Here is an 18,105-nt window from a genome sequence, read left to right as displayed (position 1 = left end):
GTTATTGTAAACAATATCTTAAATAGGACAAAATTATTCACACAACCTTAGGTACCAGATTTAGATCCTATGTCTTAGATCATGTGATAATCAAATCTGGAAAAGTGTTATCACAACATATTAACAAAATTGATGTAATCTATTATTGTCTTAAGGCACCAAGTCTATAGAGATTCTGTTTATTGTATTGGGTTCTTTGAATTTTGGGGTCCTTTGGGGTTTCTTGTTGGGGGAAAGCTAGTATTCTTCATTCCCCTCCACTACCCCACCTCCTTACCCTAGGATCCTTTTGTCTTCTTCCTCTGGGGGATCATCTGGATCTGAAATCAGTTTGTATGTGTGCCTTAGAAGAACAAGTGCATGGCCACTGGGTGGCCTCTATGATCTGGATTAGTCATCTCTTCACATAGGTATCTTGGGAGGTTCCTGAACAATTTCAGTTAGGCTCAATGAACACAGGGCAAATAGAGTTAACTGCTATGTAGTTATTTTAACGCATTCCTAGAAAAAGATGTTTAATAACTCAGCACAGAAAAGTGGAGTGTAATATGTGACTTTTAAATTAAGAAAATGTAGGGGATAAATAGAAAAACTAGTTTGATGTTGGAAATCAAGATCAAGTCAATGGGAAAATATTGCCAAAATGTGGGATGTTCTTATAGTTGTGCTTGGTATATAGTGAGTATCCACTAATGTTTGTTTTTGATTAACTGAGATAATACCTCACAGAATTATGTAAGGATTACATATGATGATATTCCTGATATAACCTTGAAAAAGATAGAGAATTCTATTGTTCTCTGCTTGGATGAGAGGAGCCAATAAGGCAATGTTGATAAGGAAAGACAAGATTTTAAGCCAGGCAGGCTTACTAATTCTTACTAATTCTGTGACTCTGCTATGACTTCAATTTGCTTATCTCTAATGTAAGGATAGTATTACATTCTAAGGGTTCTTTGGTAGACTGAATGGGATAATGTAATACAAGGCATCTAGTAGGGTGTCTGATATATTTCAGATGCCCAGCAACTTTTACTTAGTCCTTTAGTCTGTCAAGGGTAAAAACACTCTTGTAATGTATTGACTTAATATCAGCATGAGTATAGCTAATGCTAAGTAACTCACAGTTTGGGGAAGTATTTAGAAAATACCCTTGAGCACTGATGGAGGTCGCCTCTGAATTATATGGAGGTGCAAAAATAATATATGTGATAGAGGAGATTGGAAACCATGGCTTAAATGCCTCCTGCATCCTCCACACCCCACACGCAAGAACCCCTCCCAATTGTTCAAAAATGAATTATGCTAATACATGGTATCAGTGATAGCCAAAGTGAAATGTGAGTTATTCAGCTGTTGACTCGAAAGCAGTACAATATAAACATGACTCTGTAAGATAAAAATTCAAAGAAAAGGAGATCTATGAGAAATAGCTCATGAAAACAATACCATTTCAGGTTGAGATTTTATTAACCATGACTTTAAAAAAATTCTGTCCTTATAACTTCAAATATTATTTTTTAAAATTTTAAACATTTAAGTTCCTCACCATTTCTAAACCCACAACCAGACAGGTTCACAGGCATCAAAGAAATGAGGAACTGAGAGTGATAATTTAAACAGTAATTTAGGGTTGCAACCATAATAGAAATAGATACAGCTTTCCTAGAAGATTCTATTCAAATCCAAACATTTGTCTAGAAAAGAGACATCATAGAATATTAAATAGAACTTAAATCAGAGGTTTAAGGATTCAAGCTCAAGTTCTGCTATTTGGTGGTGTGACTATGGGCCAGTAATTTATATTCTCTGAGCCTCGGCTTCTCACAGTTACAGAAGCAGAAAGTGTTCCTTGCACCAGTAGCCTAAACCTTAACTAGGCAGCTAAAAATTGTCATTCAAACTAGGACACTTTAAGAGCAAAGGGGAGCATGATTAATAATTAAGGCAGGGCAATAAGGGTAAAATAGGACCATTCTTTGTGTTTCACCAACCTGTATTTTGATATCTACATTATAATTGTGCTTCTTGAATATGTGGAATGTTCTTATAATTATGCTTGGTTTATACTAAGTACCCACTCATGTTTTTATTAACTGAGATATTTATCTTACAGAATCGCTGTAAAGATTAAATTTGGTGATGTTCATAAAAGAGTTTGATACCTAATAAGATGTTATATAATAGTTCATTATTATTATATTTACTGTGGGGAGTCCATATAATATATATAAAGAATGAATATGTAATATTCATTATTATTATATTTACTATGGCAAGTCCTATGCTAAAAAAGATTGGAAAACTCTTTAGCATGGGACTCCCCATAGTAAATATAATAATAATGAAGATGATATTCAATGTCTTAAGCCTGAATGAGAGCACTACGAGAGATTGGTGTAGTCAAGACAAAATAGTACTGGAGGCCAAACATTGAGAAATACTACATTTTAGGAAAAGGAGAAGGAAAGGGAGTCACTTAAGAAGAAATGTACATATTCTTCAGAGAACTGGGAAGAGAACCAGGAGAATGTCTGTTATATATATATTTGTCTGCTAAAGATTATTTATTTTCTCCATGTCAAGGAATATATCCAACTAAATTTTAATGCTAAGCAACTGTGTGGTGCTTGGAATGTGATAGATGCTGAATTCATTAGTAACAACAAAAGGAAAGGAATCAAGAAATGCATTCCTAAATGCTGTATGAGAAGGTGAGTGGAGGAAAAGACTCTGGCTGCCATATAGAATGAGAAAGAAGCCTTTCACAGTGATTTCTCCCAACAATTCTTGCTACTCAGGTCTTTGGAGTGAGGAAAACAAGTAAAAATTAAGGAAGTTGAGGAGAAGCTCTGAATACTTACGTAATCACAAGGATCGCGACCAGCTCAATTAAGGAACACAAATGTTTTTAACCCTTCTTTTGTCTTCAGTTTCTTCTATAGAGTATGAGGCTCTCCATCCCAAACATCTCTTTTCTCAGCGTTCCAAGGAGTTGGGTTTGAGTTCTCTAGTTGCAGACCCAAAATGGCTTTTTATTTTTCATTCAGAACCATGCAGAAGATATTATACATCTGATGGCTGCCCTATGGCCTAGGATGACTTCCTCAGAGTTAGCGAAAGTGAAAATATCCCCTACCTTTGTGGAATTTAAATGGTCTCATAGTCCCTTGGAGCCTCATCTATGATCTATCCTGAGATAGGGAGCAGGAGCCCTCTGAGCACAGGGATCAATTAAATGGCAGATATTGGAAGAGTTTAGGAGTTAGCAAATAGGATGCAGTAATCACGATACCCCTTCAAGGAATTGGGAATCAAAGAGCTGTGGATCCCTCCTGACCACCCTATTTTTCTGGTTTGGGTAGATATTTCATCAGTCTCTTTTGTTCCGTGTAGACTTCAGGGATTTGGCCTGCCAAATCTGTCATTTTTCCAGTTTCTACCCATCCCTATACCTCTTATGGCTGTGGAAGAAATTACAACATAATGAATAGAATACTCACTTTGGAGCCAGAAGGTTCTGAGTGTGAAGAACAAGTTTGTTTCTCATTAGCTATGTGCCCTTGAGCAGGTACACGGTGCTCTTCGAGCCTTCACATTGTATTGTGTAAAATGGAGTAATGATAGTATTTCACAGGGCGATTGTGAGTGTTTAGATAATGCTTGTAAACTTCCTGACACACTGTGTGCCCATGAGATTTATATTTCTTGAAATTGGATAAACAAAGATTTCTCACCTCTTTAATTTCATTGTTAGAATCCTTCCTTTTGTTCCCTGCCGCCGCTTGCTCTTTTCCTCTTTTCCTTCCCAATTTTAAGATGAGGGTTTTTTTAAAAACAATGTTTGGTGGTTTTGTTTTGTTTGTTTTAACGATGAGTAATTAAAACCAAAAGATGGTGAGCAGAAAAAACTACCAAACCAAAACTAGGATAATGTTGCCAGATTTAGAAAAAGTATAAGAAATCTCAGAATCCTTTTCATGAAAGTAGCCTTTCTATGTGGAAATCTAAATGGCATATAGTTTTCCAGATTCTCAAAATTCAGCTGGCCAGCCCAACAAAAGGTAAGTGGAACTAATATTTAGAGAATGCCAACTTGTGATATATGCCTTAAAACTCTTATTTCATTTAATGATTACAACATACATATAGACTAGGTATTATCAGTTCATTCTACAAATGATGACATGGACTCGGAGTAGTTAAATGCTTTCTCACGGTTATGCAACTATTAAGAACTAGATGTAGGACTCAAGCCCTAGACTGAATCTAAAGCTCACAGACTTAATTATGTGACACAGCCAAGTAGATCCTGATAAATTAGAACCTGGTTTCTTGTTTTCTCTACAATTTCCGAACCTCTGGATGAGCAATATATGTTCTTTACAAGCCCTCATAGATTTTTAGACCCTTGAGCTGCATCCTGCCTATCCCCTTTGGCATTTGTCTGTGCCTTGGGTTTGTCAGGAGCATATTTGCTTGTAATCGATGAAAACTGTTACCTTTAAGCAACGGTCACTATCATCCAAGAAATTTCTGACAAACTACTAAGTGATTTGTGATGACAGGCATTATTCCCGTCTGTAATTAATGTAGTTTGACATACTAGGTAAAACACTTAGCACTGGTTTCAAATAGGAACTCAATATATAGTACTATACATATTTTTAAGTTCACCCTATCTATCCATTCATTTATGATAAGTTTCTGCTGAGCCCAGGTTGGATGTGACATCTTCAAGCACTAAATTTCCAAGTTATCAGTGATCATATGAAAATTATACCTATTAATTATAATTGTTATCACCAGTATGTAATAAATGCTTATAAGATTTGTGCATATGTCTGAGCATTTGTTATTTGATCTTTTGAAATCTATTTTCCAGTATCTATAGAGGATTGCAATCACAAGATCTAAGCGTATATACAACCACTGGGATTTATATGTATTTATTCATTAATCAAATAACTTCATGCATTTTAAAAACTTATTTTCTTAAAGGTTTACAATTTTAAGAGCACAAAAAGGGCTCAAGTATGATAAAAACAGCAGGAAGTTTTAGATGAATTGCTGTGGAAACATCAGAGGAGAGAGAACAAGCAGAACTGGACACTTAAAACTCCATGATGATAGAGAACATTGAAGAAAAAGAATAACAGAAACGAGACAATGACCAAAACAACTTATTGAAAGCCTGTTCTGAACCAATGCTAAGCACTCTATGACAAACAGCCTTTTTATTTCAGGAAGGGAAGTGGCTCTCAGAAGAACTGAAGAAAAATAAGTAGCAAACTATGATAAACATAACACACACCGGTATAATTCAGGGTACATGTGTTACAGTGGTGGGTGCTAAAATAAATTGGATATTGTTGTCATAATATAAAGATTTCTATCTCCATTATAAGCAAATGTGCTTTTCATATTCCGAAGAAGATAGTTTCCTTAACAGTCTACTTTTTAATTAATCATAATCAAATGTATTAGGGTAGGATAAGGACCCAAAGAGCTGTTATAAACCATGGAGAAATTCGTTACTTTATCCTGTAAAATTTTGTGATGATACAGTGGCTTGCTCTATGACAGTCTCAGGGGCTCAGGATCTTTCTGTCTCCATTTTTAGGGGAAATGCTCTAGGCTTTATGGTCTAGTCTTTATGGTTCAAGCTGGCTCAGGATATACCTGCATTCACACCAGTGAGCAGGAAGAGGGTAAAGTGAATGCGAGGCCGTCCTCTTTTCTTTGAAAGGGCATGACAGGGTGTTGCACTTATTCCTTGTACTCTATTGGCCAGAGCTTAGTTACAAGGCCACACCAGCTTTAAGGGAGGCTGGGCAATGTTTTTATTCTGAATGGTCATAGACATTGTGAAACTTGGGGTTCCTGTTAGTATAAAAAAGAAGGTGAGAGTCAATCTTGAGGAATGCCTGGCAACACTAAGGCACAAGGACAGACTTTTAAGGGAAGATACCTCATCTATATAGGTTTACTTGTGTATATTGTGCTAGGTTATGGGAATTTTCACGTAGTTGTCTTTTCAACAACCAGCATCTTCTGTGTGTTTCCTGATTCAGTGCCCTCTAACCACCCTGCATGCCTGGTCTGTGGCAGACTTTTAGTGCTAAGCTCTAAGCCCAGCAGGATCAGATGATGAACTCTGCCCACATTTCCAGCTCCTCCCTTTTGTTGCTCAGGTGTTTCAGCCAATGGAAAGAAGGCACAGTCATAAGGAACAATACCAGACATGATTTCTCTCCAGAGAAAAGGATAATTTCCTCTCATAATTAGTTCAGTACATGTAAAAAACATGGTTGTAGGGCCCCGTACTGATAAAATAGAATTTGTGCTTACGTTGTGGTTTACTATATATGCATATATTACATTGCATGTAACTGTATATACATGTGTGGGTGTACATATATACACATATATACATGTATGCATGCACATGCATGTATATAAATGTGTATGTGTATGTCTGTATGTGTGTATATATATATATATATATAACTTTTGTGGCCACTAAGATTCATTCGATCTCATTCATATATATTATAACTTTCGTAGCCACTAAGATTCATTCGATCTCAAAAAAACAATCAGTGGAGGTATGTCATTATCCCCATGTTTCAGATGAGAGAACAAATAACTTGGGGAGAGTAAAATATCCACAAAAAATACATCACAGAGACCAAAATCAAGCTGTGTTTTCCATATGTATCATGTATTCTTTACCCTATAGATTCTCAACAGCAATATGACACTTTAAGTCCCAGATTTAACAGGTTGTTTTGAAATAGAGAAGCCATGGGGACCTTGATCACTTCTAATGTCCTTTAGCCACGTAAATGAGCATAGACATTCTCAGTTACTTACATCGTTAACCCAAACATTTGGTTTCAGCATCCCATAAGTGACCCATGACAGGAAGACTTGAGCTTCCCTGGCTGGAGCTTCTCTCATTAGAGCAGATGTGTGTGCCTTGCACTATCTCCTTATCTTTCCCCGTGCTGTAGGGGAGGTGCAACTTGGGGAAAAATGACTCACATTAGAGATAAGGTGTCAATGATATAATGTCCATAAAGCTTTGATTAACAGGGCCCAGGACACGGTAAGCCTTTGGCAATTGAGCTTTTACAGAAATATGCAGTTTTTAATGTCATTGTTGATGTTGTTCCTGTTGCAGCATTTTCCCTTTCCCTCTTTGCCTGTTCTGATTGTTCCTTAGCAAAGAGCAAAGAAAAAAACCAAACGTTCCAAAGTCGAAGACTTTTCCTTTGATACAAACAAGCCAAAGTTTGATTATTTGTTTAATAATTTTCCGTTGATCCCTTAGTCTTGTAGTCGCTACTTTATAACCAGTCCCTAGAAGGGGGCGGTTCTTTCCGGAAATTATGACTGCAGCTGTTTTCACTCTGCTGTGACTCAGAGCCCTCCGGACTGCAGGAGAAGAAGGTAGGGGACCAAGCTACCGGTGCAGGGCCTGGATCCAACCCCTGCTCTGGAAGACTGAGAGCTCCATATTCTAGCTCCCTTTCCCCAGTCCCCAAATTTGTAGGAGCTCCTTGAACTGCACGCCCCATGGGTGGAGGATTTCATCCAGATGTGTGATCCCCAGGAAGTTTCCTGCAAGTTTGGCAGTTTAGGGGAATCTTTTGGAGGTTAAAGGAGGGATTTAGCCATCTCCTAATCTCAAGGCCCTTCTTCCTACTTTCCTTCTCTTTTACTTTATTTTTTCCCCCCTTTCTTTCTTTGATATAGCCACTTGATGCTTTCTCAATTTCAGGATAGTGTAAGCTGCGGAAATGAGGCTGTAAGCCTCCATCTACTCTAATCAATTGCAGCCCCTAAGCCCTTCTCTATAGAAATGTAAGAGACCGACGCAGTCTCTTCTGTAAATACGTGGACATTGGAAATCTAGGACTGAATGGAAAGGTTAAATCAATCTCTGATTTTATCCAAGCCCCACTTCTTACCCCAAATCTCCTCCTTGTCTGGTTCCGAGTTCTCCACTTCACCCATGCCACAGGCTCCAGGGGTGTGTGTGGCCGGTGGTGCCACCCAGCTCCCCTCCCTCCCTCCTAGCTGCTGAGCGGCCAGTGCTGGGACTCTGCATTCCTGAAGCAGCTACCTGGCTAGGCCGGAAGCCTTGTATTCTCCCAGCTGCCTCAGATTCATGGCTTTCAGCTTGGTGGCCAGTCTCTACCTAAGCCTTGGGAGTTGCCTTTCTGAAGTACCATCCTGAGAGACAGAACTAATTCTGACCCAAAGTAATTTTGTTTGTACTGGGAAGAGTGGGGGCAAGAGTGCAGAATAGCAGTTTTCCTCAACGGAGGATTTGTTCTGAGCTTAGAATCAGGAAGCGAAGGCTATTCCCTTGTAGGGGACGCCTTTTGCGTCTCTCTCTTTTACTCAAGCTACCCTTGGTCAGTATTGCCCAGCCTGAGAGCTTCTCTTTCAGCTGTTTTACTCCTGTGTGAGTCTCCTGCTTTAGGCTCTCTGCATAATGTGTTATTAGAAATTCTTCCCTTCCCCAGCCCAGCCTGTTCTATGAGGGAGCTTGCCCAGGTCAGAAGTCTGCGTAGAAGCCCTTTTCTGAGCATCCTCTCCTCCTCACACTGCCACTGTCCTCTGCATTGCTTTTGAATTGTGAGTCATTTTGCCACACTCAGTTTTTATCCAATTTCTCAAAATAAAAACAGATATGGAATGAAAAACCTGATTTATTGGTGCTGTTTAGTGGGGGTGCAAATGTAGGCTATGTGCATATATAATATTTAAATATATTAGAATATCTTGGATGGATACAAACAAATATACTCGTATCTTTTAATTTTGGGTCCCAAAAGAAAAGCCACAAGGTAAATGGCCTGTGGCAGGAGTCCATCTTGGATCACACAGCTTCTCACATGCAGCGCGTCTCTGAATGCCATGATCCAAAGTGAATGGCAGCAGAGGTTTATTGATTAACAGTAACAACAATAATAGGGACAATAGTGATGTCTGTCATCATTGATTAAATGCTCCTATGGGCCGTGTGCTAATCTAGGGACTTCACATGTATTAATTCATATATGATGTGTGGATATTATGCTACTCATTGTAGAAAGAAAATACTGAGGCTCAGAGGGGTTAGTGACACCTATTCCATATGCCTAAGGAGTGGTGAATTAAATACACTTATGAGAAAGTGAAATTGGTATTTGAGCCAGCCTCAGGGTGTTTCAGCGATTTCCTGTTCAGTAGATACCAGTGAATCTTACACCTTCCCCACCTGAGACTGCCATTTAAAAGGAGCCTTATGATTGAAATCTTTGTCTCCTTTTTTTAAAGGTTCCAACTTCCTAACTCCAACATTAACCCTTTGAATGTATTCTTATGCCAGAGAAAGGCACATAAAGTACTGGTGTTTGAACAGATAACTTCCAACATGTCTCTCTGTTTGTGATATGTCTTTTCTGCAGAAATCTTGCATCACCATGGTGCACTTCTGTGGCCTACTCACCCTCCGACGGGAGCCAGGTAAGCCTAATTTGTGACTATTACTTGCCATTGAATCTTTGGCACCTAGCCCAAGGCTTGATCTACAAGGAGGCATTCTACTGAAGCTTGATGAACTTGAATTCTGGTCTGTCTCCAGTGCCACTGAAGAGTATCTCTGTGAGCGTTAACATTTACGAGTTTGTGGCTGGTGTGTCTGCAACTTTGAACTACGAGAATGAGGAGAAAGTTCCTTTGGAGGCCTTCTTTGTGTTCCCCATGGATGAAGACTCTGCTGTTTACAGCTTTGAGGCCTTGGTGGATGGGAAGAAAATTGTAGCAGAATTGCAAGACAAGATGAAGGTAGTAGAGATTACCTCCTCCCTTCTTATTACATTACATCCTCCCCTCTTATTTCCTTAATGCATACTCTTTATGATCTCTACTAAATGTACCTTCACAAAACATGCTGAAAGCTCTTTCTTCCACTCTTTTCTAACTGCCATTTTTCTTCATTTGGGGGAAAAATCAATCAGAGGCATTCGAAGTATAACCGTGATTAGACAAGACCAATCACACAGTCGCTCTGCACTACTCGTCTCTTTTTCAGCCATGTCACCTTGGATGTTCCCTTTCTTTCCCATCCCTCACCCTGTTCTTCTCAGGCCCGCACCAACTATGAGAAAGCCATCTCCCAGGGCCACCAGGCCTTCTTATTGGAGGGGGACAGCAGCTCCAGGGATGTCTTCTCTTGCAATGTGGGTAACCTTCAACCTGGGTCGAAGGTGGCAGTCACCCTGAAGTATGTGCAGGAGCTGCCTCTGGAAACAGATGGGGCTCTGCGCTTTGTGCTCCCAGCTGTCCTGAATCCTAGGTACCAGTTCTCTGGTGAGTACCTCTCCCCTTTGAATTTTAGTGGTGGGTGACATAAATGGGGAAATTTTCTTAAGGTTGAGGGTGTCATAAAAAGTGTTGGCAAGGAAAACAGAACTAAGGTCATCTTTTATAGGGTCGTCTAAGGACAGTTGCCTTAATGTGAAGACTCCTATAGTCCCTGTGGAGGACCTGCCCTACACCCTCAGCATGGTCGCCACCATAGATTCCCAGCATGGCATTGAGAAGGTCCAATCCAACTGCCCCTTGAGTCCTACTGAGTACCTAGGAGAGGACAAGACTTCTGCTCAGGTAGTTAATGAGAGAATACTGCTGTTGTCAGTACCTCTGTTGCTTGAGTCTTGACTTGGTCCCCACCCAGTTCTTCCCACATGGTAACTCAGAGGGGGTCCCACATGCTCCTTCCATATCCTCATTTAATCTCCAGGGCCTTCTCTCTAGCCTCACCTGCGTTCCTGGTCATGCTGTCTCATGGAGGAGGACTGTAGCCCTAACCTCAGCCCCAAGAAGCAAGAAGTTATGATTCTAATGTGGCTCCTTTACCTGTCCTCCACTCAGGTTTCCCTGGCTGCTGGACATAGGTTTGATCGGGACGTGGAACTCCTGATTTACTACGGTGAGGTGCATACCCCCAGCGTGGTTTTGGAGATGGGGCTGCCTAACGTGAAGCCAGGTATTTTCTTTCTTTCTTTGTAGTCATCCCCTAAGGGGCAACTCCCTGTCTTGGAATTACTGTCAAATTGCTCTCTTTTCTTTCCTTTCCTCCAGTGGTGGTTAATACATGTGAAACACTGAAATAGCTTACACTATGTCATGCAAAAATGGTTAGGTTTAATGACTGTCATGTGATATGTCTTGTAGGCAAATTTAAGTTGATCAGTAGATAATTGGGCAAAAGCCAGGAACAGATAATTTACAAGAGAAAACATAGCCAGTTTATAAACATGTGGCAATGATCAGTCTTGACAGAAATCCAAATAATCATGTGACATTTTCACCTTTCAAATTATCAACGATTTCCAAATCTGATGCCTCATGCTTTAAAAGGTTTTCTTAAGGTTGTGAGTGTGCTAAAAAGTGAATTAACCTTTTGAGGATAAATTTGGCCATATGTGTTAAATAAATGTTAACTTTGGTAATTTCACTTTTAGAAATCTTGCCTAGGGAAATAAATCCATATATAAGTAAAAATATGCACTGAGATGTCCCCCACCATTTTAATAATATCGAGTATTAGTAAGCAATCAAAATGTCTCTTATTGGCTAAATTTACTATGCTAGGTATACTTCATGAGTTATTATGCAGCTACTAAAATAGTGTACATTGACAGATTGAAGTAATTGGAAAAATGACCTCCAAAGAATGTTAAGTAAAAGAAAAGTAAGTTATAGACAGGTTACCACTATAAAATAATCTGTGCTTTAGGAAAAACATTTTAAAACACAGGAAGAATGCAAGTAGTAATTGTGATTAGGTTGACTAAGTTTAGTTCTTAATTTCTTTTTTATCTAATAAATAATTTTTATTGATTGATTCATCACAGCTACATGCAGTCTCAACTGAAGTTTTTTTCTCTTTTTTTGAGATATAATATATGTAACAAAATTGACCATTTTAACTGTTTTTAAGTGTACAGTTCTGTGGTCTTCAGGACATTCACCTTGTACAACCATCACCACCCTTCATCTCCAAAACCTTTTTGTTTTACCCTAGCTTCTTAATTTCTAAGACAAGTTTAGCTTCTTAATAACTTTAGTTTCTCAGTTTCTTTTAATGTTTATTACTTTTGAAATTTTCCTTAAATGTATACGCACTCTTTCTTGGAATTTAAATTGGTATAACCCATGTCAGTTTGCTGTGTTCTTAGGGGCTTCCTGAGCTGCCATGCTCCTGGGTTTCAATGACGAAGGACTGGAGTGCTATTGCCACTTCTGAAGCATTTACACATGGTGGAATGGACATGTCCTTGGTGACAATCATATTCAAAGTGGGACGGCTTGGGTTAGGCTCTTGCTTTTACAATTATAGCTGTTGTCAAGAAAATTCCCTGTAGTTGTTTTTCTACAGAGTACCCTACTCATTGTTAATGTTTGCTTCCAAAGTAGCTTCATACTTGAGCTCACAAGTTGAACTTTTTAGTTTTCCCTCACTTGTTCAACCACTCTTCCTCAGGGCCAGCTCTCCATGCTAAGGTCATTCAAGGGGCTCCCAGCTTCCACCGGATTTGCTGTAACCACCTCCTCTTCCACGAAGCTCCATGCTCTGTCTTTATACGTTAGTTATCTGCGCTTTCCTTTCCTTATGGTGACTATTTCCCTGGGTGTCCATGAAACATTCCCATAACAGTGACCTACTTGTCAGTTAAGATTATTTCAAAGGACTATTTTGACCAGAGAAAGTTCCATAATGTTGGATCTCAAAAGGTAAGGATTGAGACCTCACTCCCTGTTTTTCTAAGAAGTTCCCTTGGCCCCTATGCAGATTTTCTCATCTAGTCCTCATGACCAGCTCTGAAGGCCAAGGGGGGACATCAGGGACAGTCTTCACAGTCTTGTGAATCCCTTCCAGCAGGACTGCTCAAGTCTTGCTTCCCAGGTCATATATTTAGTCAAGACGACTTGCTGTTGTCATCTACACAAGGAAGCAAATGACAACTTTAAGCGGCAGCTTGGCTCACTAAAACCATTTAGAGTTCTGCCAAATGAAACCTACAGCTATATGACAAAAACACAGTATGTTATTTTTTTTACAAACTTAGAACGGATGTACTTACGATATTAAGAACATAATGTTTTTCTAAAATTAAATTTATAATTTAATTTAAAAATTGTATAAAAATAAAATTTACAAATAATTTTATAATATTGTTATTATGGGTTTAATCTGAGTTGAGCCCTAAACTGAGTTCCTTAAGTATTACTTAACTCTTAAAATCAAGCTTGTTCAACTCATGGTCTGTGGGCTGCATGTGGCTCAGGACAGCTTTGAATGCAGCCCAACACAAATTTGTAAACTTTCTTAAAACATTATGAAATTATTTTGTGATTTTCTTTTTAGCTCATCAGCTATTGTTAGTGTTAATGTATTTTACATGTGGCCCAAGACAATTCTTCTTCTTCTTATATGGCCCTGGGAAGCCAAAAGATTGGATACCCTTGCTTAAAATAATCTTGACGTAGGTGTTACTACCTTGATTTTTCAGAGGAAGACATAAAGCTAGCAAGCAGAGGAGCTAAAGTTTGAAATGCCTCATTTGAAAACAAAGAAGCTGAGACTCATGGAGGTGAAAATAATTTAAGCCAGGCTAAAATTATAGTAGATAATCCACATATAACACTTACAATTCATCTGGCATTGTTGTAAACAGGTTAAATATGTTACCCCATATCATACTCATGCCACCCTTTCTGACTCCTCAATATAGCACCAGCTCCATTTAAACCAGCTGTCTCTGAGAATGGAAAGGAACCTTGCTCATCACAAAAGCTGCTCCCCCATCATATATCCAGACATCTGGATTGTGTAAATGTTATTTTTTGAACTAGTGTCCTATCATATATTTGATTGGCAACACCCATCTTATTTAGAAGCCAGTTTGGTGTTTGGCATATCCTATGGAGAAGAAATTAAACTGAGCCAGATTCTATTGTCATACCAAATCCCGGGACTACTGAGAATATAAACTTATGATCCGGGACCTGCTTTGTAAAAATGGGTTAAAGGAATTTAATTATATAGCCCCTTATATTTTCTGTAAAGCTGGAGTTAACCTAGCCATTCTCATTGCATCTCTATCTCAATACTAGCATTTCAATTCCTGTATCAGCCCTCACTTTCTTCTAAAAATAGTCACAGCTATGGCTTTGACAACATGGCCAGATAGACTGGGCTCCTGTGGTCACCCCCACACCATTGTTTGGTTGATGATAATAGAATCCAACATGTATCTCAGTGTTTCCCTTTCTTTTGGGGACTATCAGTGAGTTATTCATACCCAAAGCAGACAGACTTACCTTGGTGGGTATAATACTTATACTCTCAATGCTTGTAAATTGTCAACCTAAAAATTGTCCATGTGAGTATCACTTTTTTCAAAGCTGTAATTAAAGACTTAAGGCCCATGTGATACATTTCCCATTTATTTGATTTGAAGAAAAGGTTTGATTCTGCAGACAAACTTGTCTGATTCTTTTGGCAAATGCTGGAACATTTTAACCTAATATGTTTCATTCATTTGCCTAGCTGCCAGGAAACTAGTAATCAGTGACAATATTTTAACTATTGCTTGTGTCTACTAACTTCTATCCTCTTTCTTCTCTTTCGTATCTGTTCTGTTTTTGTCTGTCTTATATATTTGTAACTCCCCTTGACCCCATTGCAAGCAGTTATGGTATATGAATCGTCACAGTGTTTTAGATTTGAGTTTTCTTAGCTCTTAATTGAATTCATTACCATTGATTCTTAGGTACTAGGATTCTTGAGTTCCTTTTTGTCTTACAGTGGCTTTATCCTTTCTGAACAGGTCATTTGATGGGAGATCCATCTGCAATGGTGAGTTTCTATCCAAATATCCCAGAAGATCAACCATCAAATACCTGTGGAGAGTTTATCTTCCTCATGGACCGCTCGGGAAGTATGCAGAGCCCCATGAGTAGCCACGATACATCTCAGCTGCGCATACAGGCAGCCAAGGTAAAGCTAATTTCTTTCCTCTTCTGGGTCACATGCTCAAGTGAGGATGAATCTGAGCGGTTAAATTAGGTCTATCTGGAGCCTGAGACAGCAGCACGACCACCCCGAGGCTAGCCTTGGAACTAAGAAGGCACAAGGTGGGGGGTGGCCCACATCCTCAAGGAGAGTCCATTGACAGGGCCCATGTGTTTTGGTGAGCCTCTCTCACTCCATCTCTTCATACTCTCCTACCTTCAGGAAACACTGATTTTGCTGCTGAAGAGTTTACCTATAGGCTGTTATTTCAACATCTACGGATTTGGCTCTTCCTATGAGGCATGCTTTCCGTAAGTTTCTGGAAAGACAATAGGGAGTACAAAATGAGACTGTAAAGAAAGGGACTAAATTGTTGAAGGGGTTACTGCAGAGTTGACTTCGGCATTGGGGGTTTCGGATAAGACTCTCTTTTAATGGGGGTTTTGCAATTCAGGGACTCTATACTGGGCAAGGTTAAGTAACCCTCATGTAACTGGGTGTGTTTGTCTTAGGGAGAGTGTGAAGTACACTCAGCAAACAATGGAGGAGGCTCTGGGGAGAGTGAAGCTTATGCAGGCCGACCTAGGGGGCACTGAAATCTTGGCACCACTCCAGAACATTTACAGGGGACCCTCCATCCCAGGCCACCCCCTACAGGTAAGAAATGGAACAGAGCTAACAGAAGAGACAGCAAGTGTGTAATCTCTAAGAATCTATGCCCCTGAGCTTTATGCAGTATGTTGAAATATAGTTTGCAATTCACAGTCTTCTATCATATAGTAAACAGAAAAAAAAAGATGATGCATTTTTCTTCTTCCTTAACTCCACGCGATGGACACCGGAAGGCCTTTTATGGAGTGCCACAATAACTTAGATGCAGCTAGGAGGGGAGGTGCTAAAAATTCCCAGGGTTCTGAACAGATCATGTGAGAATGTGGTGCTAGTGACTGAAACAATAGGGATTTCATGCCTCTTTGAAGAGGCACCAGAGCCTCTGCAATGAAATAGGTGGATTTTTCAAGGGCAAATTCTGGTTTCTTAAAATGAACTTGCCAAAGACCTGATGAACATTTTCTTTCTTTGTACAGCTTTTTGTCTTTACAGATGGAGAAGTTACAGACACATTTAGTGTAATTAAAGAAGTTAAGATCAACAGACAGAAACACAGGTAGGAAGAACATGTGATTTCTGGGTGGTTGGTGCTAAGTAGTGACACACAGAGTCTAGTGCTACATGATGCCAGTGTTGACATTCTTTGAAGAGGACCAAATGATTTCAGAATTTAGTTTTAGCAGCTGAAAATTTATTTCTCCCTATAAAAATTAAAAACAGTTTTCCAAATAACTTCAACAACACAACAAAACCATTGTTTCTTATTCTTTCTAAACTACAATGGACACAAGAATTGAATAGTAAGATGTTAATTTTTTTTACTATAAACATTTTTAGGGAAGTAAAACATGCAGAAAACTACACAAATTATAAGTATACAACTGGATAAATTATCACAGTGAATGCACTGGGTGATCGCCACATAGGTAAAAACTAGAATGGTAGTAGGCCTCTCCATCTGTACCCTTTTCCATCATGTCCTATTCCCTGTCACTACACACTACAACTTTCCTGACTTACAACACCATGGGTTATTTGTGCCTGTTTTTGAGTGAAAATAAATAAGTTATACAGTGTGCTTTAGTTTCTGTGTATATTGTTTCTTTCCTTTCAGTAGTGTGTTGAGAGATTCATATATATTTTGAGTATAGCCATAGTTAATTTTCACTGATGTATAGTATTCCACAAAATGACTATGCCATAATTTATCTATTGATTTTAATGCTGTTGGACTTTGATTTGGCTGTTAAAAATGACGCGGCTGTGGACAGTTTTGTATTCTTGTACATGTATTGTTTTGCATACACGTGTATATGCATACGTACATATTTATATACGTAGATTTTTCTCTGAGTAGACAGAGTTGTAGAGTTTCTAGGGAATGCCAAACATTTTTCCAAATGATTATACTCATTTAATTCATTAAATTGTAGGAGTGTTCCAATCGCCTCATTTCCTATCCAAAACATGATATTGTTTGTCTTTAAATTTTAGTTTGTGTGTGTGTCGCGGTGTCTTTTTTTTGAGACGGAGTCTCGCTCTTTCACCCAGGCCGGACTGCAGTGGCGCTATCTCGGCTCACTGCAACCTCCGCCTCCCGGGTTCACTCCATTCTCCTGCCTCAGCCTCCCGAGTAGCTGGGACTACAGGTGCCCGCCACCGTGCCCGGCTAATTTTTTTGTATTTTTAGTAGAGATGGGGTTTCACCGTGTTAGCCAGGATGGTCTTGATCTCCTGACCTCTTGATCCGCCTGCCTCAGCCTCCTGAAGTGCTGGGATTACAGGCGTGAGCCACTGCGCCCAGCCCCTTATTATGGTTTTAACTTACATTTTCCTGCTGATGAATGAAGTTTAGCACCACTTCATATTTATTCGCCAGTTGGATGTCCTCTTTTGTGATGTGCTTTCAAGTCTTTTTCCTGTTATTTATTTCTATTAGATTGATTTTCTTATTGATCTATAGTTCATTCTGTCATCTGGATACAAGCTCTTTGTTGACTGTATGTTCTAGAAATACTCTATAGTTTGCTCTTAGCTTCAAAATGTATTTCAGTAATAGTTGTTAATTTTAATGTAGTTCGATATTTTTCAGTCTTTTTCTTCATGTTTAGTGTTTTCTGTGTCCTGTTAAAAAGTCTTTCCCTATCCAAGGTTTCGTATATTTGTAATGTGGATATCAAATTGACCCTATTCCATTTATGGAAAAGTTTGACCTTTTCTCACTAATGCACAGTGTCATCTCTGTCATCAATAAGCACCTGTATACATGTACATTGTTTCTGGATCCTCTGTTCCATTGCATTGGTCTATTCATCTAGACGTGTGCTAGAACTACACCGTATAAATTAGCACAGGTTCACGATAAATCTTGATTTCCAATAGTGATAAGTCCTCAATTTTGTTCATTTCAT

General features: G+C 39.0%; 1 protein-coding gene across 2 annotated transcripts in view; it reads left to right on the top strand.

The window, feature by feature from the left end:
- The first annotated feature begins 7,376 nt into the window (after window positions 1–7,376).
- The window catches only part of VWA5A (von Willebrand factor A domain containing 5A), a 31,552-nt gene continuing 20,823 nt past the window's right edge, over window positions 7,377–18,105 (top strand). The window contains exons 1-11 of one of the 2 annotated variants that reach the window (XM_003253314.2): window positions 7,377–7,455; window positions 8,538–8,649; window positions 9,465–9,522; window positions 9,641–9,843; window positions 10,146–10,368; window positions 10,490–10,665; window positions 10,933–11,047; window positions 14,898–15,067; window positions 15,305–15,393; window positions 15,595–15,739; window positions 16,171–16,250. In XM_003253314.2, the coding sequence (XP_003253362.1) occupies window positions 9,480–9,522; window positions 9,641–9,843; window positions 10,146–10,368; window positions 10,490–10,665; window positions 10,933–11,047; window positions 14,898–15,067; window positions 15,305–15,393; window positions 15,595–15,739; window positions 16,171–16,250 (1,244 nt within the window). In that variant the 5' untranslated portion in view covers window positions 7,377–7,455; window positions 8,538–8,649; window positions 9,465–9,479. The remainder of the gene's footprint in view (window positions 7,456–8,537; window positions 8,650–9,464; window positions 9,523–9,640; window positions 9,844–10,145; window positions 10,369–10,489; window positions 10,666–10,932; window positions 11,048–14,897; window positions 15,068–15,304; window positions 15,394–15,594; window positions 15,740–16,170; window positions 16,251–18,105) is intronic. The other variant, XM_003253313.1, reaches the window with a different exon arrangement.

This window comes from Nomascus leucogenys, chromosome 15 (genome assembly GCF_006542625.1).
Source record: "Nomascus leucogenys isolate Asia chromosome 15, Asia_NLE_v1, whole genome shotgun sequence".
Taxonomy (NCBI): Eukaryota; Metazoa; Chordata; class Mammalia; order Primates; family Hylobatidae; genus Nomascus; species Nomascus leucogenys.
The sequence above is the reverse complement of the archived record's forward strand: the minus strand, read 5'-3'. Positions and strand labels throughout refer to the sequence as shown.